At 37.7% G+C, this 27,429-nt stretch overlaps 1 protein-coding gene and 1 long non-coding RNA gene across 3 annotated transcripts in view; one reads left to right on the forward strand and one right to left on the reverse strand.

Moving 5' to 3' along the window:
* LOC134804951 (uncharacterized) overlaps positions 1-27,429 on the forward strand; it is a 72,274-nt gene that overhangs the window by 41,000 nt on the left and 3,845 nt on the right. The gene's annotated exons all lie outside the window — the stretch shown is intronic.
* The window catches only part of LOC134804810 (ecdysone-induced protein 78C), a 77,755-nt gene that overhangs the window by 31,749 nt on the left and 18,577 nt on the right, over positions 1-27,429 (reverse strand). Inside the window, exons 1-3 of one of the 2 annotated variants that reach the window (XM_063778062.1) lie at positions 15,763-16,032; positions 4,122-4,243; positions 3,271-3,412 (exon numbers count right to left, since the gene is read on the reverse strand). In XM_063778062.1, coding sequence (XP_063634132.1) covers positions 3,271-3,412; positions 4,122-4,243; positions 15,763-15,889 — 391 coding nt within the window. In that variant the 5' untranslated portion in view covers positions 15,890-16,032. Of the gene's footprint in view, positions 1-3,270; positions 3,413-4,121; positions 4,244-15,762; positions 16,033-27,429 lie in introns of those variants that run through there. The other variant, XM_063778064.1, reaches the window with a different exon arrangement.

Genomic DNA, 27,429 nt, shown 5'->3' on the forward strand with positions numbered 1-27,429 from the left:
GTAGCCTTACCAGCTTACCACGAGTTTGACATTGATATATTCGCTAGCATGTGTGTAACTTACTTCCTATGCATCTCGCTCGTACTAACCTTAGTGTGAGCGAGATGCATAAAAAGTTACATTTAGATGCATAAGACGTTAGCGAATATGTCAATGTCAAACTCGTGGTAAGGCTACAGTTGCAGTACATCAAATTGGTGGTTTTCGGAAGCAAATGCTCGAGTTACTTTAGAAAACCCCGAAATCACTTAACACGTGCCTTTAAAAATTGAGGAGTTCCCTCAATTCCTCATGGATTCCATCATCAGATCAGAACCGAAAATAATACGGAAACACCATTGAAGTAACTTCTTCCAAACACAAAAAGAATTACTCAAATCGGATCACAGGTGCCGGAGTAATCGCTGAACATACTTACATTTAAAGAAAGCATCATCATTATCATCAAAATAATCATCATCATCAGGTCTACTTCATCAAATTGGTGGATTTCGGGAGAAAATGCTCGAGTTGCTTAAGAAAACGCCCAAAACACCATGCATGTGCCTTTAAAAATTGAGGAGTTCCCTCGATTCCTCATGGATCCCATCATCAGAACAGAACCAAATTAAAATGGGAACAACTCGAAGGTAGCTCCTTTCAAACAAAAAAAGAATTACTCAAATCGGACTACGGATGTCGGAGTAATCGGTGAACGTACATAGACTAAAAAAAAAATAGCCACAACCGAATACAGAACCTCATCCTTCTATGAAATTGAAGTCGGTTAAAAAATATTTACAATAATGAAGGTCTTTCTAATCATAAGCCATAAAGAAAGAGTAGATTTTGTCACAAGGGAGTGATATTTACGGCGAGGGCGTAGTGAGGGATTCATCAAGTGTTAATAATGCCCAAGGTGGAAATAATTTTTCACCTCAGCAGCTCGAACAAGGGTACTTTGCTTCTTAAAAACAGTGAGCAAAATGCGATTTTGCTCACCGAGTGAAACAAAACGACATTCAAGTGACCTTTATAGTCAAATGTCATTTCAACATGCGGGGTCTACAACAAGTTCGAAATACTTGGGTTCTATTATCTCTGTCCCTTTCACACTGTTAGCAAAAAGAAATAGACAAAAAAAAGTTAAAGCGACATTCAACGGTATATTGACGGTTTATAATAGACGCCCGAAAAACTTCAGACCGCATCGTTCCAAAGTATGAATTCTTAATAATTATAAAAAAAAAGTTTAAGATTAGATAAAAACTGATAAAATACTATATTTTAGGTATTTTATTGTACAATTAAAATAATGAACTCAAAAAATACACAGATTATCACGCAAAATTAATTATTTTACTTTTAAGAATTTCTACCATAGTTGACAAATAGTTGACAAATACGTATCCGCAATTCAGACCGTATCTTACAAAGCTTTTTTTTACAAAAAAAAAGTTGTCGATTGAAGTGTCAGTTGATGTTCGTTATTTCCATATTATTTTACTGAAATTTATTATTACATTTTGTTTTTTTGTTCGATTGCGGTAATTAAACTTAATTTATTGTATATTTTAAGAAAACATGAGTGCAGGTATTAAGTGATGAAGAAGGATTACATTTTTCAAGTTGTCTAATAGGTATGTTCTCACTGCTCAGGTGAAAAATGTTGTGTGCTACACGAGATGAAAGTTATTTACATCTCGTGCGCTTTTGAGTCCCTTACTACGCTCAAGTTTCTAAATTAGATTCACTCGCTACGCTCATGAATTATAGAATCTTTCGCTTGCACGGGACTCAAAATAAGCACTCGAAGAAATATTAAACTCTGATCTCTTGTTGTACAAATAACTATTGCTATCATGTGACACATACGTAGGTATGTGTCACATGATAAACTGTGACACATACCTACGCAGTAGTCAGCCTCATAAGTGATGTGAAAAGCAGTAGTGCTTTTCACATCACTTATGAGGTACCTAATTATGATGTTTGTTTATTCACAAAATGTTATTTAAACTGCAAAAATGAGTATGCAAAAAGTAAAAAAAATAGTGTCCTAGAATAGAAAAGTGGCATTTTGATCCATCCTAGCAGGGAAGAAAAAGCCTTTTTACGAAATGGTGATAGCGAAAACGGTTTTTTTTATATAATGTAAAAAAAATGTTAGCTACTGGGTGACCGATGCTCAGTTGCTCACGCTACTGCGAATTTTTGTTCTGAAGCTGAGTTGGAACTAGTTAGGCACACGGTTGGGGGTTAAGTTAAAGCGGTAAAGTCGTGGGTGCTTACCGCTTTACAATATTAGCAATTTATTACAAAAGGTCCACTGTGGCCTATAAGCTACTGTACCCTACCCCTTCAAGTGGCGACAACCCGTTAATGGTCGGATCGAAAAGCAGTAAACTGGCGGCCCACCACTCATGAGGTGTTGCAGTATTTAGAGGTGAAATTGAACGCATTTAAGTAAAGTTACGCTCTTCTAGCGCCCAAAATTAGTTAGCGGGTTAGACAAGGATAGCATACCGTAAGAAACACAAATACACTTGGTATTAAATTTGTTGGTGAGAACCATTCATTCGGCAGCGACCGCCTAGTCCGAGTTAAGTCTTGATTTTTAAGAGGTTGTTTTGTAAAATAAATTGTATTTTAGGTCCCCTTTTATGATATAATCTTAAAAATAGAAGTCTTAATTTGATAATTAAATAGCAAGCACCTCCAATCCAATCATCCAATCATCAATTTGTTTTATGGTGGTATTCATTTTTAACAAGGAAAATTCTTTTAATCTGCGCTGACCACTCATCGGGGCCCCGCTAAGTTGCGCAAATCCGCGGCGCCACTTGACTACTTTTCGGGTTTTCGCTGGCGCCACTTGAAGGGCTACACTACCGATACTTAGTTAAAAAAACTACTTATAGGTACACCTCTTTTAAATTATGGGTTGGTTATATATTTACCGATCGATTAGACATCTGCTAAATTTTACCTTTTTTTACACACAGAAATGTCAATATGACGGATAGGGACAAACGATTATCAACGGTTTGTTAGATTTGACAAATGTTTATTTAATAACGCCATTGCCCATTACTTTTTACAAATTCACTATCGAGACCGCAGACCTATCCTTGGCCCGGCCAAGAGTTTTAATGTTGTTTATTTATGTATTACGATTTTTAGGGTAAATTATTATTTTTAGGTAAAATGAAGCGTGCTCAAAGCGCGTGATACACAGGGTGCATTGCAAATAATGCTTGTAGCGTGTATTGCAGTCAGGTAGGTACTTACAGTCTCGGCTCATGCCGACGGCTAGGCACTTCTTGAAGCGGCAATACTGGCAGCGGTTGCGGTTGAGCCGGATCACCAGGCACTTGCCGTCCCGCAGGCAGCGGTATTCTATTTGCTTTTGAATACTCCGTCTGAAGAAACCCTGCCCAATAGTAAACATTTCATTTATTCATGTATTGTAATTGTGACGGACCTAATACTTTCATAATACTGATACAACTTCAAATCAATACATATGGAGAGAGCTCGAACGGTTGGGTGATTATTTTTGGAGAGGAGTTTGATATAAATACATTTACCTGCATTGACAATTGTATCTACGACAGAACATTACCTATTCTGGATTTTCAACGCGAGTAATCGCGTTGAAAATCCAGTACCTATATCAGAAAATATTTACTTACAACAAACTTTTTAATACCTCAATGTTTTAAGGACTTATCGAATCATCATGCATGTACATTATGATTTTTTTAAGGATTTTAGTTACTAAACTAAGTAGTGGCTTACAAACTACACCATATATTTACACAAGCTGTTGGCCGCGACTTTGTACGCGTGGATGTTTTAATGTTGATTGTTGTATATTCTACCTGAACATTTAACATTGTCCAGAAAAAGATTGCTTAGGGTTCAGTGCAGTAGGATAGCAATATTTGTACCACCAGGTACAAACTTTTAACCCCTTTCTAACCATTTAGGATACGAATTTTCATAAACGCTGTAATCGCTTTTCTTATCTTCTAATAGGTATTGTGATTTGATTATCTACGAAAAAACAATTTTCTTGTCTCGATTATTCGGCCAATCTCTTTGCATCAAACCGGGAGATAACTTCGGCAAAGAATTACCTTGCAGCCCTCGCAGGAGGTGACGCCGTAGTGGTAGCCCGAGGCCTTGTCGCCGCACACCTTGCACGGCGCTGCCGCCTTCCCGCTGCCCGCGCTGGCGCTGTCGGCGGCGTACCTGCCGACTACATTATGTCGTATTTCAAACACCACTTTACCTCCAAAATGCTTATTGTAAAACATACCTATATAGACTCATGTTAAATGTTTTGTAATAAAAACGCAGGAAAATGTAGCATTCAATTTAGTATGTACGAGGGTCTACTTTGTACAGTATTGAATTTATTGATCAATGTACGTCATATGAGAGAAAAATAATAGACCGCGAGCCAGGCGCAAATTTCGTTAATCATCGCCTCCCGGGCGAAAACTCGTAAATTGGTTAAGGGCGATGTGTAATTAATCCTCGTGAATGCCAGCTGCCGCTCCGTTGGGAGCATTCCATGAAATTGTCTAAGGTTTGTCCCGTACAAACGCGAATTTTCTGAAGATTTGCAGATAAGAGTTTCCTTTTTGGTCAAATGGTCAAAAATATGCACAGAAAAATAATCGCCTGCTTTAAACGCCGAAAAAAAATCGCAAGTGTCGCAACACAGGAAATAAAATGCGTTTGTACGGGACAGCCCGTGGAATGCTCCGTTGGTGGGTTGAGGACGTTGAGGTATGGTAAATATTGTCATCGTCTCCCGATTGATACATGGTCAGATGATAGTATGTACGCTATTGTGAATGAATAATATCATCAGCCGGATGTATAGCGGTGGAAAGACCGTCACCTGACACTCTGAAGGCCGTAACGCAGAAAGTGGTTAACTTTACGAGTTTTCACCCGGGAGGTTATTGGTCATTGAAATCTGTTCCTGGCTCGCGATCTATAAACTCTCCGCGCCAAATATTTCTACGGTGGAGTGCATACTTTCGAAGTTACGCAGTATTTCGCCGACTACGACTGTACGTTACGTGAGCAAATGGTAATATCGTTTTTTCGCGATTTGGGGTTGGTACCATAGTAAAAGTTGCTCAGTATGACCTACATATTCATGCCGTAAATTATTGCAGGTGACTAAATTTACAGTTTTTATGTATTATAAGAATACCTACCGTAAAATGGGGTGAGTAGGCGCAAAACTGGCATTCAAACCTCGATAACATTTTATTTTTACATATGCAAACTGAATGGTGTATATAATAAGTGTTCCGGACGTTTGTATTTTATTAGGGTTCCGTACCCAAAGGGTAAAACGGGACCCTATTACTAAGACTCCGCTGTCCGTCCGTCCGTCCGTCCGTCCGTCCGTCTGTCACCAGGCTGTATCTCACGAACCGTGATAGCTAGACAGTTGAAATTTTCACAGATGATGTATTTCTGTTGCCGCTATAACAACAAATACTAAAAACAGAATAAAATAAAGATTTAAGTGGGGCTCCCATACAACAAACGTGATTTTTGACCGAAGATAAGCAACGTCGGTCGGGATCAGTACTTGGATGGGTGACCGTTTTTTTTTTTGCCGTTTTTTGTATTATGGTACGGAACCCTTCGTGCGGAAGTCCGACTCGCACTTGCCCGGTTTTTTATTTTATTTTGGGTAGTTCCATATCATAACTTTGACGATAAACAGGAAATCCCACCTCACCCCGTAGTCTCTCGTAATTGGGGTGACATGGGTTTTCATACAAAGGTGATTTTGGAAGATTGTTGGATCGATTTTTTTTATTATGAGTATTACTATAGCTCCATTTTAAATTGGAATACATTATTTTTGTAGCAGTAGCCTTAAAATCCCATCTCACCCCCCTTTCATCCCTTCTCTCCCCATTCATAACCCAACTCTCCCCGCGAACCCTACTCACCCCATTTTACGGTACTTAAAAAAACATTTGTAGGTAGCTGAATTGTAATTGGTGAAAAAGCTGTTCAAAATTTTTATGCAGTCCAAAACTACGTTGAGCAGCCTCGTAGGCAACAAGAGAAAACTTCTGTGGTTTATGTGTCTGTATAACCAAGTGGTCGAGTGAAGAAAGTCATGATAAACTATGTGTGATATCTTCTTTTTCTTGGATGAGTCCATAGGTGATAGGATAATCATTTACCCGATTTTACCGCGTGAACGTATACCTACATAAGCTAGGTAAGATTTCGTTATTTCTTTAAATATAATTTTATTCAGGATAAAAGATGTTTAATCTATCTCCAAAACTACACATACTATTTGACCCGGCTGCTAACTAATACCAATCAGGAGGGATCACCACCCTGTCAGAACGAGTCGAGTACTTGTTATTATTTGGAACTTGATCGGACACTGGAGTCGTGTTGATAACAAATAAATAATATCTATAAATTAATATAAAATCAATGTTTTATCAGCATCAAAATTTGCATATCAGACTATGGGGTCAAAATATAAATCTACCATTCTCTGATTGCTTAACTAAAAGAGATATGTCTGTTTGAGAGATACTTTTGATCACGAACTCTATCTATTTGAAAAAGTATTCGAGGGCGGCAGATACTTTTGGCGCCTTGTTTCATAGGTACGCTCTACTGATGATATTGATATTAATGCTGACTGTACTAACTTTAACTAAGGATGAAGATGACGTTCCGTTTACTTTCTGAAACTAAAATACGCAAAGTAACATAGAGTTACTTACATTATAAAGCAAAAAAAATAATATATATATTTGAATAAGCATTTAAATAAATAGTTCTGGTGCTTCAAGTGATATGATATTGAATTCAACAGAAATGTGCAAAAGTAGCCACTCGATTAAAATGTTTCCCTATTACGTATTGACTAATAGAAAAAAAGTCTGGCTACTGAAATATTACACAACTGTTTGGCGGGAAATTCAAAAAATCTTGGGCTGGTCACACTTTGTGTAGTAGGAATTATAGTTTTGATACTAGAAAATATTTTTGATTTTCTGTGCACACATAAGGTACCTAAGGATATAAGTTAAATATACGTTGACGTGCACTCAAAGTCAGCTCACATAATTTCTACCACTATGTAAAGTACAGTCAACGATAAAAACACATATGTTAACACTTTCTCACCATATACCATTGTAACAAGGCGAAAAATGAAATGTAGTTTAAATAAGACCTAGCTCGATAATACCGTAATATTACTCCATCACCAAAAAAATACATAAGTACTATGCCAAATATGCTAAATGCTAAGTATCAAAATATTTATAGAGCACCAACCTCCTAATTTGTTTACATTTGTTTAGGAGTTGTAAACATTGCAGTTTTTCGTTATACAACGCTACACGTCGATTTCGCACATTGTCGTAATTATTTAAGAGCTTAAATAATAGTTTGCGAACCTCACTCAGTATAGAAATTATTAATATTATTTAAAATAAACCCCTTATAAACCGCAAACAATTTGAATGAATGACAAATTGACAATTGACATTAGGCTTTTTTTTTAATCATAGACAATTAGTGATACAACAACGAAATATCTGTCAACAATTTTTGGCTAGCCAGACTCTAGTTAGGTAATGATTTGCGGAGCTTTCTGTCGTAGATGTTTGTCCTGCTCTAGTGGATCCGCGGAAGCGCGCCCCGTGCGGCCCGTGCCTGACACTTTCTTACAACACAGGGCTGCCTGTGGCCGAACAGTAGGCTCGCTTCATCCTTATTAAACTGATATTCGAGAAATCTCATTTCTGACAAAATCAATTTGGATATAATTATCAAAAGAAGTATACTGCTGCTCTTATTAAGTTATCGTAGTTTCACTACAGTAATTGTTAAAATATTTAAAAAAATGGCTTAGGTATGTATTACTCTAGTTAATGTTTAATAAATGTTTTAAAATAGGTAGCCTAATTAAATATAAAATTGTTATATGTAACGTATACCTAGTTATAAATAGTAATACCGGGTTTGGTCTGTATTACTATAACTATACTGTACGAAATATCATATGATATTTACCAGTCGCTTTTCGGTGAAGGAAAACATCGTGAGGAAACCGGACTAATCCTAATAAGGTCTAGTTTCCCCTCTGGGTTGTAAGGTCAGATGACAGTCGTTTTAGCAAAAAACTAGTGCCTACGTCAATTCTTGGGATTAGTTGTCAAGTGGACCCCCGGCTCCCATGAGCCGTGGCAAAATGCCGGGATAAGATAACGCAAGGAAGATATGTAGTTAAATATTCCTTTCTACTTATGTACAATACAAAATAAAAGATATAAGGCAGCAACACCAACATCGGCAACAACCCTAACTTTTTCCCAAAGCAATGATTGCAGTTCAACAAACTGCGCGTGAGTCGATCATTGAACCTGCACTAACAGTTATTTCTATCTCTTTCTCGCAACTTCAATAAAAGCTTTCTTGTCTTTTACTAACGTAACTATCTTAACTTCTTAATATAGTTCCACTGAAGGTATGGTTCTCTGAGAAAATTGTAACCTGCATAACGACGCGTCAGTGGACGGTGCCAAAGCCGTGGCGGTCGAGTAGGTACCGAGGTAAACTGCTTAACGTAGGTACCTACCTACTCACTGACAAAGCGATACCAGGGAAAATGTTACGTAAGAATTTCATCGGACCATTTGTGTTTTGATAAAAACTGTATACTTTCACGCTTTGAAGCCACAGTTACCTACCCATTAGATATGTATGGTGGTTTCGTGAGTTGAATTTTCATGATAACTAATTAATTACAGTGGTAGTTTTTATAGGTATATAATTAAACTATTCCTTTGGTATCTAGTGCCTAATGTAAATACCTAACCATAACGGAGAGACTTTGAACCTTGCAAAGAGTAAATAAGTATAGTATGTTATAAACCGGCGGTCAGCAACCTGCGGCCCGCGGGCCGCATGCGGCTCGTGAAACTGTCACTTGCGGCCTGCGAGCCTCTCTGGCTATGTAATATTGGGAAACGACAATGTCTGATAAAGTCATAAATATTAACAAAGTAGTTAAGTAAGGTATAAAGACTCGATGCAAGGAGACCCTGGCTCCGACTGTCTCACGATGCTCTCCGAAAATGTCTAGCTTCAAATATCATCATCAATTTTGAGAGCATATTATGACTCTACGTAAACATGGATCGCCTGTCCGTCCATCATCAGTTATTGTTAATAACGATCGATGGGATTTTGGTCAAACTAGTCAAAATACGTACTTATATCATAATACTTTTTAATTATGGATATTTCTATGATACGGCTAACTAAAAATTTATTACGCTACGATTAATTAGAGAACGATAAAAAATTTTTAAGGCATTAAGCTAATACTTACCCATCGTAGAGAACAAATAACATCAACGCGCCTCTGATTAGCATTTCGGTTCTGTGGGATTTCAATTATCAATTGATACCTAGTTTGATTTATAATCTGAAATCATTTCCATCATTGGATTTCATTTAAATTAGAACATATTTTATAAAGTTATCGTATAAAGGGGCCCACTGATTAACAGTTCACCGGACGATATCATGGAGCCTGTCAGTTGTTCGGGGCTCTCAAATTTTGCGTTTAACTGACAGGCTGTTATAGTCCGACGGATAGTTCAGTCAAAAAACATCGAAATGCCGGGAAGAGCCCCTAGCCAGCCGTGTCTTCCAAGTTGAATGTAAGAACTTCGCAGTGTGCTTCGCTGGCTCGTTCGAATATGCTACTCATGCCAAGCTTCAGCGACAATCACTAAGATACGCCGCAAACGGACGGATCTTGGGTGACAACGGACCCTAGACGATAGAATAGGTCTTAATCGGATTGGTAAATAGATAAAAATGTATGTAACAAAAAATATTTACGTAAAAAATTGTTTGTAAGAATTGTCAAGTCCATAAAGTTGATAATGCCAAATTCAAGTATGTGAAAGTTTCTTGGTCTGTTGTTTGCATGTTGTTTGAGAGATATATTACGTTTATCAATAATCATTAATCAATTAATGTGAGGGAAGGACTGCAATGGCGGGTCCGGCATACAACGCGAATTTGCCACGGAAAACCCGACCACCATGTGAGTGGATCTGATGATGTATGTTGGTGCAGAGTTAGCTCCGATCCGACATACGACATCCGACTACAGGAAAATAAATACATAACTATATGTAAATACTAGTTATTTTAACCTAAAGAAGTACACCTCGGGGCAAGACCTACCTCCATCTAACGGTTTCCTGCAATTTTAACTATAAGTACTTCATTAATGGTACAAAATCGTTGTTCCAGGTACCTATTTTACGCTGGAGTATGACAAAGACGTGAACAATAAAAAACAGGCTATGTACGGAACATTAACAGGTTAAACAATAAAGGTGCAATATCACGGACGTCTTTATCGGAGGCTTACAGGCATTGCATAACGTTAGCGGTCAACGACACCCTCCCCCCCAACTCCCTGCCGGAGCAGTGATCTCCCAGCATGTCTGTGCAAGACCCGTTCACAACTTACTGTGCGCATCGCCGCAGCAGGCGCATGCACCAGCATAACATAGATCTCTGATTACGTATGTCGTGTCGTATCTCAGGACGAAGTTAGGTATAGGTACTAGGGAAGGGTCGAGATCACAGGTGAGCACAACATTTGTGAATATGTAGGCAGCACGAAAGCGTTCGTGCGGATTTGCACTGCTTCCGCGTGATAAATCTAATGGTATATATATACTATTACGTGGAAAATTCTACTATTGCCGTGATGGACCATGATTAGAACACTTAAAAAACTAAAAGGGTAATGTAATTGGCTAACTGGTAACTAACATGCTATTATTAGTGCATACATATTTATGTAACACCTGTTTACATAATAAATGTAGTAAATTGCAGGTATATGAGAGACAACATTGTGAATCCTTTTTGTTGCATCGAATACTTACTTATGCACCGAAACTAAATCATAGCCTAGTCCCAGCACATTACTTACTTACATATATATCGACTTAGCCCCAGAATACTTAAGCTCAATAGGCTTGCGTAGTGGATACTAGCTAGCTAGACGATGATATAATATTAGGTCATTACCTATGAAATTGGCGTTTTGTTCGGAGAATTTCAACGAAACACGAATTTCCATACAATTAATTTTGCGGATATTTTTTTGATGGCTAATTCAAACCAAACAAAATTTTTCCAGTAATTTTTGACACCTTTAAGGTATGTTTTCAATATCTCCATTTCTTGAAAATTGGTACCATTAGAAAAATATAAGTAATTTTAATACTCGAACCGACAGCACATGAAAAGACCTATTCTCAAGGCTTAATTCTGAACACTTAACAATAAAAAATAACAATAATTGTATGTAAAATCGTTGTTTATTGAGTGCACTGTAGTTTTATTGTAATTGTGTATGTACTTATGTAAAAAAAAAAAACTAGGATCAGACTTATATCTATGAACAAAAACGCCAATTTCATAGGTAAGGACCTAATATAATAATAGGTATTTTAAACATTCATCTATACCTCCACACGTTCTCGAGATAAAGGGTCTTGACAGACAGACGGACGGACGGAAATGCCAAAATCTGACACAATTCTTCTATAAGTATATAAAACCGTTTAAAATAATAAAATAGAGGTAGAAATTATTTAGTACTGATTGATATACTTAGTTATCAAAGATTCGGTCCCCGTTGCCTTGCAAATTGTATTTACTTATAGTCGGTCCAAAAAAAGTCTGCAGCGGATTTGATAGCCCACGCAGTGAAAGTGTTATTTTAAACGTCAAACTTCTATGTTATACATTTTAATAAATGGCTACAAATATAATGACCACCAAAAAATACTTTGGTACTTACCCTAAATAAAAAAATCATGCTTACCAAAAAAAATTACTGAACACCAAAATAATAAGGCCTAAAATTACAAAAGTACCACCGTTTTAATTACGACTGCACTTCAAATTGTATTCGAATACCAAATATATTGAATGATCACCAAAAATCATTAATGATCACCAAATCTTGAAGACCAAATTAATGCGATATTTTCACCTAAATAAACCACTATGATTACCAAAAAATGTATACATATTACCAAATAAAGTAAAATGATGCCAAAATTACTAGACGCTCCCGCTCAACCCCCCGTACCCCGCACCGCATACCTACCTAACCTAACCTACTCTTCTAGTAGCATACTGAAATGCTACTAGAATAGTAGGTTAGGTTAGGTTTGAACTGCGACCCTTACAGAAAAGAAATGCTACTAGAAAAGTGAGTTAGGTTAGGTTTGAACTGCGACCCTTACAGAAAATAAATACTACTAGAAAAGTGGGTTAGGTTAGGTTTGAACTGCGACCCTTACAGAAAAGAAATGCTACTAGAAAAGTGGGTTAGGTCAGGTTTAAACTGCGACCCTTACAGAAACGAAATGCTACTAGAAAAGTGGGTTAGGTTAGGTTTGAACTGCGACCCATACAGAAAAGAAATGCTACTAGAAAAGTGGGTTAGGTCAGGTTTAAACTGCGACCCTTACAGAAACGAAATGCTACTAGAAAAGTGGGTTAGGTTAGGTTTGAACTGCGACCCATACAGAAACGAAATTCTACTAGAAAAGTGGGTTAGGTTAGGTTTGAACTGCGACCCATACAGAAACGAAATGCTACTAGAAAAGTGGGTTAGGTTAGGTTTGAACTGCAACCCATACAGAAACGAAATGCTACTAGAAAAGTGAGTTAGGTTAGGTTTGAACTGCGACCCTTACAGAAACGAAATGCTACTAGAAAAGTGGGTTAGGTTAGGTTTGAACTGCGACCCATACAGAAAAGAAATGCTACTAGAAAAGTGGGTTAGGTTAGGTTTGAACTGCGACCCTTACAGAAACGAAATGCTACTAGAAAAGTGGGTTAGGTTAGGTTTGAACTGCAACCCATACAGAAACGAAATGCTACTAGAAAAGTGGGTTGGGTTAGGTTAGAAAAAGATGACGAAGTGGATTAATTAATTTAATAGGATAACGATATATTAAATATTTGCACATTTTTAATTAAAATGTGGTTACAATTTTGGTGGTCATTTACTATTTTTGGGTTTACAATGATTATTTTGGAGTCATTTGCTTTAATACGATAGCAAGATTTAAAAATTTGGTTAGAATTTTACATTAAAATGGAGTTCTAATTTTGGTGGTCATTTACTATTTTTGGGTTTACAATGATTCTTTTGGTGTCATTTTATTTAATAGGATAGCAAGATGTAAAAATTTGGTTATCATTTCACATTAAAATGGGGTTTGAAATTTGGTAATCATTTACAATTTTTGGGTTAATAATGATTAATTTGGTGTCATTTCCTTTAATAGGATAGTAAAATGTGATAAAATTGGTAATCATTTCACATTAAAATGGTGTTATAATTTTGGTGATCGTTTATTATTTTAGGGTGGTAAAGTAGATTTTTTTGGTATTAAATTTTATTAAATCTGGTGATCAGTTAAATAGCAGCCTTAATAAATCAAACACATTTACTCAAAAATTCAAAATTTGAACGATCTCACGTGAGATTAGGGGGGGGGGGGGAGAGACAAATCTCACGACATCTCACTAATAAGGGGTGGTCAAAAATCCTCAATAACCCCTCACGTACCTAATTAATTGTTAATCGCAAAAGTTCACACACTAAAAGTTCCATTTCAGGTTTCGGCCTGACGACTATTTACTACGAACCGAGAGTGTGTGGCCGCTTGACGATCTTGGAGATCAGCGTCGACAGATATTGGCCGGACAGTCCGTGGTCGTTTGGCGAAAACTGACGACTCAACCTGCTAGTGTGTTGTCGACTAGTCGCAGAGGTGGCAGCAGGCCAGCCGGCAGACAATAATCGCATAAGTATGTTATTTATGTGTGTAGGTAGTCGTTATTAGCCTGGACGGCAGCGGCAGCCCGCCCGATAAAACCTGAGATTGCAGGCAGACTGGTATTGGGTAATAGGACTAATAGGTATTTAAATGACATTAAGAGTATCAGTTCAACGGTACATAGGTCTGTCAGGTCTGGTAGGTTTCGACACAAATGATTAACACTTTTAGAAAACCACTTGACTTTGATCCATATTTTTACACTGATATATGTGTTAAATTTGTTAAATGTCAAAAAGTATCACCATCTACTCGAGAGTAGGCCAAAGGTATGGCGCCAGCGCTCGAAAAGACATTCCTCTAGTCTAAATTATCTTTGCTAGTAGGTAGGTAGAAACATACTCACATACATTTTTAAACATTAGGGGCGTAGTATGAGTCTTTTAATGAGGGAGATTTATTAAGACCGCGGCAAATAACCGTACGGGCCTCTTCATGATAAGAGGACACCGTCTTGCAACTCCAAAAGTGTCAGAGCGCAAGCGCGGTGACGACCTATTGCAGACAGTCGCCATCAGATACAAACATATCTGAACACGCCTCTATTGTCAAGGGGTTAGTGTGCGTGTTCAGATATTTTTGAGCAGCTAGGCCGCTCCGATATATGATGGCGACTGTACCTATTATACATGAATTTATTGCGTTAACAGGCACATATCCAGCTTCAACTCTTGAACCACTAACAAACAGTGCATCTTAGGGATCTCTGGTAACCTTATACAGTACTATCCATCAGGAACATATTATTATGGCTTCGGTTTTCTCCTCTCTAGGTGGAGTGAGGTAGGTACCTACTTCCCGAGTTGAGCTACCTGCTACCTACTCCAGATTCAAGCGAGATGATATTTCGCTGTGCCCTGCCTATTTACACATAAGTATAGACTATTTTTTGCGAGTAACATATTGTTTATTTTTTACAGCTAATCAAGGGGCCCGTAGCGCGTTTCTATACTTTCTATTCACTTTGCTGTTTCTTATGCGAAGGCTTAATTGTTTTGATACCTATTAGTTCGTGTTTAGTGCGAGTTCATACATTTGCTACTAAACGCAAGTAACAAAAGTATAAACTCGCACTAAAGACTAATCAATATGTAAACAGACCCTAAGCGTATGGGGTGTTTGTTACAGGGACTAAGCAAAGATAACGCAATAACAATAATATAGCACAAGATAAACGAAAACTAGCAGAGGAGGCCAATTTTTGAATTTCGAGCGTTCGATTAAATCGGTGGAAAACAGCGAAATGCTAATTTTTGAAATACGAGCGATAGAAATTGGGAATCGAGTGGTATTGACCACTCGTTTTCAATTCTATTAGTAGAATTTCAATGCCGGGTACTGGAGATATTAATACACGAAATCGAGCGGTCGAAATTCTAAAATCGGCACCCAGAGGATCCAAATGTTCAATTTACATATATTATTATTTAAAAGTAGTGTGGTCAATTCGCTGAAGCCAAAATAATTTTAGATGATATTTAAGATGTGATGCGAATGCAGGTTGCAATATAGGTATTAAAGATTTTAAAGACTAAATATTGTAACAAAAAATAGATCAAGTGTTAACTTTAAGCGCAGAGTATTTTATTCCTCTTACAATAGGCTGTAATATGTATATACCTAACTAAAAATAAGCTGTATGACGTGAACTTGAATGAATGTGTTATCCATCCGTAATTTAACTTTCCTTCTTAACATTAAATTACTACACCAAAATAACCGATGTAATTGTATTGACCAACCCGAAACCGAAAAAATAACAATTACAACATATTACAATTAAATATGTACAACCCACCTTGTTTCGGTGGCGGAGGGGGGGTGGCGCCGTCCTTATCAAAGAAAGTGAGAGCGAACCCTTCGCCCTCGATCGTCAAGGGCGGGGATGCGGCGCAAGCGGGCGGGCGGCCGCTCCACAAGTCCATAGTCGGCACATGTCACGATGCGGGGCGTGAGCTGCGCGAGCGCCGTGCGCCGGCCCGAGTCACTACCCGCGCACTGAGCTTTCCTCAAGCTCGCCAACTCGCCACCACCGCACCGCGCCAAACCAAACCGCTCAAGCGAATTATCTACAGCCAACCAAGGGACCCGTAGCGCGTTTCTCCTCAAAACATTTTTAAGCCTCCACCCGGGGCAGCCATATTATTTATCTTAATCATTCGATTTACCAAAAGTAGATTTGGTATAAAAATGAATAGGCCAGTTTACACGAAATGTTTATATTACGGGTATGCTACATTTTTAGGGTTCCGTACTCAAAGGGTAAAAACGGGACCCTATTTCTAAGACTCCATTGTCTGTCTATCTGTCTGTTACCAGGCTTCTCATGAACCGTGATAAGCTAGTTCTGTTGTGTTGCCGCTATAACAACATATACTAAAAAGTACGGAACCCTCGGTGGGCGAGTCCGACTCGCACTTGTCTGGGTTTTTTTTACTCTAAATATAGGTAGGTAGATACATTTACACGTTCCTGTTAGGTGCCGATTTTATATTTTAATGAAATTAATAATGGCTGAAAAAATTTATCCACTTTTATTTCCCCTACCTTATTTTAAAGCAGCAGTGGTGTCTAGAATTGATTGTTAAATAAAAGTATTTGTTTAATAATAGAGCAAAGTACTTACGCCCTTGTGACGTATTCTGCTGCTCTACTATTGTAAAGGTTTATATAGGTTTTATAGGTATTTGAATATTATTTATTTTCTTTTGGAATTAACCTTGTTACTGTAAATAATTGAATACTTTGCTATAACAGTCTGAAAAACATCCTCGAGCAATTCTTGTTTATTTATATATATATATATATAGAATAAGTTTCAAACAACCATTAAATTACATTTGGCGAATCGCGAGTTCTCAGTTCGGGGCGAACTAGTAGTAATAATATCAAATTCGTAGCAAATAAGTAACGGATATATCATTCAATAATAAATTCTTTGAATTTAATGGCTGTTGGCAAGTCCAACAGAAGAGTAACTCCTTTTTATATTAATCTATGGTATTGTTCTATACTTGAATTATATTACCATGGAAACGAGAATAATTTATACTTCACATCATTACTATGTACCTAAATATGTAACTTGTGCTTTTATCTTTAATACAATTATTGTGACTATCCAAGACGGTTTTAGTTATCTTCGCCTCAACTGAACCAGCATTATCCACCTCACCGCTGATCAATGGCTATAACCGTATTAAAATGACATCGGGTGAACATTGAAAATATGGTCTGAATTTTAAGTTTGTAGTCGATTTGCAATTCTTATAGGCCAGTATTGTGGGCATGACGTTAGCGGCCCGCGCTCGGCGTCAAAACACCAACTCGCATAGTTATTATGTTAACACACCTCATGTTAAATTTCTTTATTTAAACGAGCCTCGAGAGATATTCTCGGTTCAGCGTCGCTGATTGTAAGTACGTATGTTTCCAATTGTTAAAGTATGGATTATTTTATGAACGCCAACCGCCTACATAACAACGTTTACGTACTTCACAACAGCTAGTGTTTAAGTAGGTACAGTACAGTCAGCAGCAGAAGTTGCTGCGGGCGAGGTGTTCACAATTACCTTGACACGCTCTTATCCCTTTAACAATAACGTCGCGTCAAGATCATTTTGAACACTTCGCCCGCTTAGCAACTTCTACAGCTGACTGTACTTCCTAACATCATAAAGGACAAAACCTCGATAGGTATTTCTTCGATATATGTAATTTATGTATCTAACAGACTGAAACCGAATAGCACAAAAAACTAGGCATCGAAAAAACGGAAACCATTGAATTTCAAATGATTATATAATGTTGACCGATTTGAAAATGTGCTGGAAATCGGTCAAGAACAACCGAGTTTCGGTGTTGTTTCCAGGGAAACAGGAGAAAAATATTATTTATAAAATGTTTTTGCAACGACTTCTTTTGTTGTATTTATAATTATATTGTTGTGGCCAATGCTGCCAATGATGAAGTACAACATCATAATTATTTGGGAGACATAAAAACTCAAAACTGCGCGTTTTCTCAGACATAAGACCTAGCTAGATCGATTTATCGCCCCCGTAAACCCGCATATAGCAAATTTCATCGAAATCGTTAGAGCCGTTACCGAGATCCCCGAAATATATACAGTGTGTCACCGGCATGCGGGCATTTATTAAAACTGATAATAATATGATCCATTAGCAGTTGTTTGCGTGTATTAGCAAATCATAAATATGTGAATTAACTGCTCAATTAAATTTCCAAAATCCGCACTCGCAATATAGTGGGTGTACTGCGTAATTGTCGTTACTCATATCGCTAACGCACGTGGTACAAGTTATGTCGTGGTACGGGGGTAAAAAACTGAGATTATTGTCGTCCTTATCATTTTATTCAAGTATGGAGGTTTTAATACATTAATTAAAGAGCTTTTTTAAGCTTTGACATGACAATTTCAAAAGTTGTCAACACGTTGGGTTGTCAAAACAAACCAAAAACATTGCAATACTGTGTATTAGATTTTCTTTAAAATGGGTTACTATGCTCGAGAGTTTTTAATACACGTGGAACTGCAGCTCAAGGCTTAAAGCTTTATCGGAAACACTTCCCAAATTGACAACATCCACACAATGCTCGATTGATAACAGCGGCTTTTCAGCGAGTTCGTGAGAATAGGCCAATCGCCCCTGGTCAGCCTGAAAGGGCCATGCACGGGACCGTGCCAGTGCAAGATGAGGAAAGGATTCTCGAGCTCTTCAGACAGGTACCAAACTAACGTCAAGTACTCGTATTATGGTATTATGTGGGGTTAATGTATTATTTTATTAAAATGTGGGGTTTGTATTTAAGTTTAATTTAGTTGGTAATAAAGTGTATAGCAATGAGACTAGTGCCTTTAATTTGGTGTAGGTAGTTATCTTATGTGCTGTTGGTATCGCTAACTCTTGAAATAATCGTCCTCATAAACATAGTATTGATAGTATGAAGTACTTGTCAATTTACTGTGCTGTACATTGCTGGCAATTAAAATTTTGTTAGAAAGTTAATAAAGTCTGAATTTTAGTTTATTCATTAAATTAAAGTCATGGTTAAGTTAAAGAACTATGTTACTTTACCAGTTTACCCTATTTAAAAAAGCCCACTTGCCGGTAATAACAGACTGTATATAAACAAGAATTGCCTACACTGCTAAAAAATTTCAATATGGCGGACGAATGTTTGAAATATCACCGTATTTAAGAATGATTTCGTTTAAAATTTAGTTTTTTCTTCGCAAGTGTGTTGAAAAACATTGTGTGTAACTCCGGGGGAAATTGTTTGAATTTGTTACTCGAGTCTTTAATGCACTCCAGCCTACGGCTGTCGTGAATATAATAGACTCTCGTACAATATTCCACTTACACAATGTACTATTATTTCAGCTAATGGTAATGCCAGGCAAATGCCTGTAAAGAGAAGAAGCAATCCTATTTTCTTAACTAATATTGTTGTTTTTAGGGTTCCATACCCAAAGGGTTAAAACGGGACCTATTACATAGTAAGACTCCGCTGTCCGTCTGTTCGTCTGTTCGTCTGTCCGTCTGTCCGTCTGTCCGTCCGTCTGTCTGTCACCAGGCTGTATCTCATGAACCGTGGTAGCTAGGCAGTTGACATTTTCACAGACTATGTATTTCTGTTGCCACTATAATAGACGGAGAGCTAGCTACGGCAATAGGTTTACAATTTATAGAGCAACGAAATCCCTCTAGTTAGTGTACCATACTATTGTTAATTAATTCATGCGCCTGGCAGGCAACACTAAACATAAGAACAAACATGTTTATAAGTACCTAGCTAGCTAGTTTAAAAGGTAAAATTTTAAACAGAAATTATTTTCAGAGTAATTGAGATGAAAGGTATACCCGCGCGATGGTCAAATCTTGCGTCAACTCATAACATGCAGCCGCACATGAGCCGCACACACGCGTGCGTGAGTGCAGCTTCACGCTGGCTGCGCGCTGCGCGCTGCGCGGCCCGCGGTGACCGCTCACGTAAAAAGTAGTGTCCGACCGAAGGTTCGGTTTCGGTTTCGGTTTCGGCCAGTTTCGGCCAAAAAATCATGTTTCGGCTGTAGTTTCGGTTTCGGCCAAAAAACGGCCGAACCTTTCGGCCGGGCCGAAACTTACGAAATGGTACTTCGTACTATGAAACTAAACTATGTGACAAAGACCAACAGTTGGGGAATAAGTAGGACAACAATATTTATTAATATGTACCTACATATACTGATTCATGTATAGGTACAGAAATTAATTGGTTTATTATAAAACACAATTCCACTAATGAGGGCGCCACTAGACGGTTGACGCAGTCTTAAGAGGCTGTTAATACCTAATATAACGCGCACACTGTCTAATTGTATCGGAGTAAATGAGATTAGCACTGTCGCGTGTTACTGGGCCCGGGCAAAGGAATAATAAGAAAACTCATCATCTTCCTCGCGTAATCCCGGAATTTTTGCCACGGCTCATGGGAGCCTGGGGTCCAATTGACAACTAATCCCAAGATTTGTCGTAGGCACTAGGTTTTACGAAAGCGACCGCCATCAGACTGATTTTCGAACCCAGAGAGTAAACTAGGCCTTATCGGGACTAGTCCGGCTTCCTCACGATGTTTTTCCTTCACCGAAACGCAAATAGTAGGTAAATATCAAAATGATATTTCGTATATAAGTTCCGAAAAACGCATTGGTACGAGTACGTCAAGAGTACGTGGCCGGGGTTTGTACCTTGCGATCTTCGGATTGAAAGTCGCACCAGCGCTCAAGGAAATATCTCGCTTTTTAATACAATGGTCATTGCTTGGAGTCTGTGCTCAACTACTTATCCTGAAGCCTGAAGCACGGCTTTGACTTAGCATGAAAGTTCGCCTGACGGGGGCACTTCGGACGTTTAGGCCCAGGTGAAGATCGGTACCCGGCCTTGCGATATTTTCAACAAAAAATTTGCGCTCGCTGCGCTCGCGTTTTTGTTTCAACCTGTATCTACAATCATGTTGGCTTGACTGGTGAATAAATAGAGTTAGACCAAGAAAAATCTGGAATTATTTTGATAGCATACGCAGTGCAACTAGTGCAAATGTTATTTATACGTCATAATTTCATAGAAGTTTAGACGTTTAAAATAACACTTGCACTGCGTGTGTTATCAAAATCGCTACAGAATTATCTTGGTCTAACTCTAGTAATTTTCTTAAAAAACTGCTTAAGTAACAACAATTTCAAGGGCATTGGGTGTTGACAGCCCCATAATATGTGTGTAAAAGCGGTTTTATGACATTTTTTTAACGATTTTAACAAGTCTACAAAAGGTTCGGTTTCGGTTTCGGTTTCGGCCGAAACTAAAGCCAAAGCCGAACATTCGGTTTCGGTTTCGGTTTCGGCAAAAAAACATGTTTCGGTCGGACACTAGTAAAAAGCCGTGCTGCTTCTATGGCGATGGCATTAGCGCAGGAAGCAAACCTTTACGCAGGTCACTGAACTGAATATAGCTGTTAGATGTCCGGCGCTATGCTAAAACACACCTTAAGAGCTGTACACTAAGGAACGTAATCAAGTAACAGGTTTGCAATATCTAATCAAACGTGTTTTGAGAAGAGGACTTTACAAATCGATTCGTGTTGGAAAGCGAATAAAGCTCTATTTATTTTGCAGGGAACAAGGAAGTATTGCAAAGGTACCATTAGTGGATTGGTTAACCTGTCTCATAAGATATGCCGATAGCCGAGATTATGTTAGAATTTAATACTAGATGGAAGCTCTTCCTTTTGTAGTAATAAATACGGCCTTTAATTAAGATTTTTATTGACTATTTCAGAGTAGTAGTCGAACGCTTTCTGACTCTGAGTGATTTGCAATAAAATTGTAAGTACCTACATAAGTAAGTGTAGTTAAGATTAGTGATTAGTCTTAATTTAATTGATTCAATTTTTTGTGTTACGAGAATTAACCGTGTAAATTGTATTGTATTTATTGTACTTAATTCATACACATATACTTACTCGTAAGTCTATACCTATATGTGTAGGTACCTAATGGCCAAAGTCAAATATTAAACATGTTCAAAAAAACACTGCATTGGGCATTTTAAACATATGAATACTATGCTTTAATCTTTTCCATGCGTTTTTGCCCTTTTTTGGCACAAATGTGACGGTTTTTTCCTGTTTTTTTTTTCATAGAAACTTTTAAAATCGCAAATATTATAAGGAGAAATTAAGTAGGTACCTACTTATTTAATTACTAAGACTCCGCTGTCCGTCCGTCCGTCCGTCCGTCCGTCCGTCCGTCCGTCCGTCCGTCCGTCCGTCCGTCTGTCACCAGGCTGTATCTCGTGATCTGTGATAGCTAGACAGCTGAAATTTTCACAGATGATGTATTTCTGTTGCCGCTATAACAACAAATACTAAAAACAGAATAAAATAAAGATTTAAGTAGGGCTCCCATACAACAAACGTGATTTTTGACCGAAGTTAAGCGGGTGCGTACCTAACGGTCCATATAACAACTTTTGATATATTTTTAGTCGATATAAGGATTGAGGGACATAATGCACTTTTGCTATAACAATATGTACATGGTATATTCTTAGAGAGTCTAACTATCGTCAAGTATAATGAACTTGTAATATAACAACTTCTAATCTAACATTAACAGCGTATAACGTATATGTGATATAATTATGTTCGATATAACGCTCAGTTGGCATAATGTAGTACTGGTATAATTTGTAATATTTACTACTATTATAACAACCTACGTATTCGAACTTAAGGCAGGTCCCAGTTAGGTACGACGACGAGCGAAGCTAGGAGGAGTGTTAGGTAGAACTGCGACCCTACAGCGCGCGAGCCGAGCGAGCGAAGAGAGCGTGCCGCGGTAGCGGCCGGCGAAGCGCTAGAACCGACTTTTTTTATAACTTTACTTTTTTTAGGAATAATTAATGGAAATCCTCGACACGTTTCGCTTCTCTCTGCAATAAGAGATAGATAAATGTTTTTTAAGTACTGACAAACCTCAACTTATTTTTATACATTTGAATACGTTATACCATAAATACTTATAACAAATATTCATTATATCCAGTAAACGTTATATCGAATAGCTTTTATATCGATTAAACATTATACAGTTATTTTGTTGTTATATGAAAAGTTCATTATACCGCTTAAATGATTATACACCATGAAATTATATCAAAAGTTGTTATATCTTTTGAAAATATATCAAAAATTGTTATACGGATCATTACACACCCAAGTTAAGCAACGTCGGGCGGGGTCAGTACTTGGATGGGTGACCGTTTTTATAGATAACTAGACGGGCCCGCAGCTCCGCTCGCGTAAATGAAATAAAGAGTCAGGGATGCCAACTTAGTGGTTTTACCACTAGATTTAGGGGGAAATAAACCAGCTAGGGGTTTTTTTAGGGGCTAAATATTTTTAGTGGTTTTTTTAGGGATTTTTTTATACCATGTTTGTGTGATATGGAAAAAGTGTTCACGATGTGAAAAGCTACATACTATACTGGGAATGAAACGTTATCGATACCATAGGGCATAGTGTATACCACTCTGTGTTGCTTGAACTCGCAAGTTCGACTGAGAAGGAAATACACGGCTGAACGTTCGGATTTACGATACACAGTGATTTGTAACGTGGTTGTAATATGATCTTTCGTCGCTTTAAAGGCGGTTTAGACCATACTTTTGGTCGGGCCCCCTTGTCGGGTCGGGAGGTGTTAGGCCGGCCACATACATACGGAATTTTTACCCGGTTTCCTTACGAAATGACCTGTGTTAACGGGATGTGGGACGTCGCTATACACATTCGTAGAGCTGTCTCGTTTGCACATGTCATTTCATATGGAAGACGAATGGAAACTCCGTATGTATCATAATCATAATCTTTATTGTATAAGCATATGTATAAACAATAATTAAAAGCAAGCAAGTACGGCGGAGCAGGGAGAGGCAGGGTACTTCTATACGTGCGGTAGTCTATTACGGCTATAAGTTTGATCTAGGTGTTGGGCTCCTCCAAAAGTGTCGTGTAATTCGTGTAATCTTGCGTGATATTGACTACAACAAATAAAATGTCATAGTTAATAGTAGATTGTTAACCAAGGGATGAAAGCACTCATTTTTGCCGAGGTAGTTTGGCCGAGCCTGAAATGATGCCTTTCACCCGAGTTAAACACTCTACTTTTCATTTCGAATACGAGGAAAATAAAATGCATGTGTTTTTTTTTTAAACATGACTAAGTATACATTTTTATAAGTAGTAGTTTTTCAGGGTACTTTCAATTAATTGTTTAGGCAAAAGTATCGTTATTTATGGAATGGGGAGTCAAATATCAGAATGGAAATTGTATAACAAATCCCAAATTGTATACCCAAATTTCAATTGCTTATCGTTAAAAAAATGTTATAAAATCTCACTTGGATTGGAATCTAAAATGCTCTAGTGCAGAAACGTATCATTTTCTGCACACCTTTTAGAACAATAATGATCCTCTTTCAGAGAATGAGAAATGAAAAAACTATTTTCACTTCTCATGCTCAAAAAGTGCACCTTTATGTCGTGCGTAGACGACATAAAATCGCATTTTATGCTCTAGAGCATAAAGTAAAATCATCTATTACGACCCTTATTGACTTAGCAATAAAGTCCAAATTCTGCCATACAAACTGCCAGCCCTGCCGGCGCGCCCCCGACCGGCGCTCTCCCGATCGGCGTGCCCCGCGCCTCCGACCGGCCCAAGAACAATTTTCTTTAGTCTTGAATAAGTAAATACTTACGTTAAAATAACCTAAAATATTTGATTTTTTGTATATTTTCCTCGCAATCGAAGTGAAAAGCAGAGTGTACAACAAGGGCATAAATGTCCATTTTTACCCTCGTTTACTATTTTGGTATTCGCTTCGCTCAGACCAAAAAATTGCCTCAGGTAAAAATGGGTCACTTTATGCCCTTGTTGTACAATCTACTATTAACGTTGATATGTATGATCATAAAAATGTCGAACCGGTTGAAAATCATAATGTACAAAATTCTGGAAAATGTTTTTTTTTATGATATAAGTAGGAGGCAAACGAGCAGACGGATCACCTGATGGTAAGCGATTACCGCCGCCCATGGACACCCGCAACACCAGAGGGGTTGCAAGCGCGTTGCCGGTATTTAAGATGGAAGTACGCGGGATGGGAGTATGGCGGATGGGATTCATGGGATAAATAAAGAATTAATTAAACGTGTAATTTCTTTTATTTTTTATTTAGTGGATTTTCCAAAATAATAGTACAGTTTTAGGCATGGACCTAGAATACTACGGACGTAGTTTTGCTAAGACAAAAACTGTGATTCCATCATCCACCAATTTCCTAGTATTTACGCGTGACACACACACATTGACAGTTATCTCAATGCCCTCAGCCACCAATTTGCCGTCAGACGGATCGAAACGACAGTGAAGTAAATTTGTCCAAGAAAAATGTAAAATATGCCGGCATGCGTAGTTAAATCCTGCAAGAATTGTACCGATCGAAAGAAAAAAAGTGACGGAATAACTACGTACATAAAATCTCCATATTTCATTGTTTATAAATGCGAAACAGGAGTGTGACCAGTAAGTTGAATAGGGTAATTTCCCGAAAGTAGGGTAATTTCCCGAAAGTAGGGTAATTGATGCCCTTCTTATTAAATCATTATGTATGTATATGTCGCAGTCAAAAGTGTGAACTGGTCAAAAGAACTTTTAACCGACAAAAACAGGCAAAACTGCTTTTGACTGAGCATGTTGGTCAAAAGTAGTTTTACCTGAAAATCATTGGTTAATAGTAATTGTGACTGTTACTATCAGTCAAAAGTACTCGTAGAGATGGGTAGGTTAGGGTTATATTTTTTTGCTACGCCCTAAAAACGAAACTGCTGCCAGAAATAGGTATGATTTTCAGGTAAAACTACTTTATTTTTTGTTTAAAACCAGATATGTTACAAGTTAAATATCATTAGGTATTGAAAATAAGGTATCGTCTTGGGTCGTCCCATTCGTTTTTTGCCAAGTTCTTAAATTAGTCTTATTCTGCTTTCGTCACCCATTCTACAGTCGTCACGTTCGTCGGTGGGCTTTCTCATCTTTGGTCATATTTGTTGTTCGCCTTTTTCATATTCCGACCCATTCCGGTATTCGTCATTATCTTGTTTGGGCATGTTCGATGTTAGTCTATCTCGTTTTCAGTCTCATTCATTATTCGTCATTTTTTCTTCGACACGTTCGGTATTGGTCCCATTCGGTTATTGACAAGTTCTTAATTTGTCTTATTCTGTATTCTGTCATATTCTTCATTCGTCACTTTCGCTGGTAGTCTTTGTCATCTTTGGCCATATTTGTTGATTGTCTTTTTGCCAGTGTGGTTATCAATTACATCATCCCTTCGCTCCCGTGGGTGTGATAGAAGTCGCCCTGAAGAAGGTTGACAGCAGTTACCAAAGCTTTAATCAGCCTGAAACTATCTAATTAGCCATACTACTGTGTCCTGGTCTAAGACCAGGCACGGCACGACGGAGTAAGCCTTGTGTCTCCGTTTTGGACTAATCTCCCCTACATGTGTATTGTTTAGGATACATTTAATTAATATTTAAGTATAAGGATTATTGTTTATGGAATCAAAACAAAAAACAAGACAAATAGTGAATGGGACGAATATCAAATGGGTCAAATATCGAACGGGACGAATATTTAACGGGACAAATAGAGAATGTGTCCATATTTCAAAAGAGCCTAAATAAGAAAAATTCGAAATTACAATAAGACCAAAGACGATAGGACGAATATCGAATGAGACTAAAAAAAGAAATTGACTAACATCGAACATGCCCAAAGAAGATGATGACGAATACCGGAATAAACTGAAATAAGAAAAAGGCAAACAACCAAATATAACCAAATATGAAAAAGACCACCGATGAACTTGACGAATGTAGAATGGGTGACGAAAGCAGAATGGGACTAATTTAAGAACTTGACAAAAAACTAATGGGACGACCCAAGAGTATACCGAACATAATTGTGCAACAATGCGCATTTTCAAGACCTATAAAATCAGTTAGATACACACTTTTTTTATAGTCTAACGTAAAACTGTCCTATTTTAATATTTGAAAAGAAGGACGATATTGAAAATAATTGTTTCACCATTAGGGGAGAATTTGTGTTACATCGTATCACTCGTCTACACGCAGACTTTCAAACCGTCCGCCATTGCAGTGTCACAGTTTGTCTTAAGTGACATTCCCTCTGTCAAATATATAACTCTATGGTTTTAGGGGTTTTTAAGTTGAGCTCTAGGAGTAAAAAAAAATGGAGTTGGCAACCCTGTAAAGAGTTCGTCTTATGTTTAGTTAAATACCGACATTATTATGTATTCAACCCTGCCATGGTTTA

Source organism: Cydia splendana, chromosome Z (genome assembly GCF_910591565.1).
Source record: "Cydia splendana chromosome Z, ilCydSple1.2, whole genome shotgun sequence".
NCBI classification, from domain to species: Eukaryota; Metazoa; Arthropoda; class Insecta; order Lepidoptera; family Tortricidae; genus Cydia; species Cydia splendana.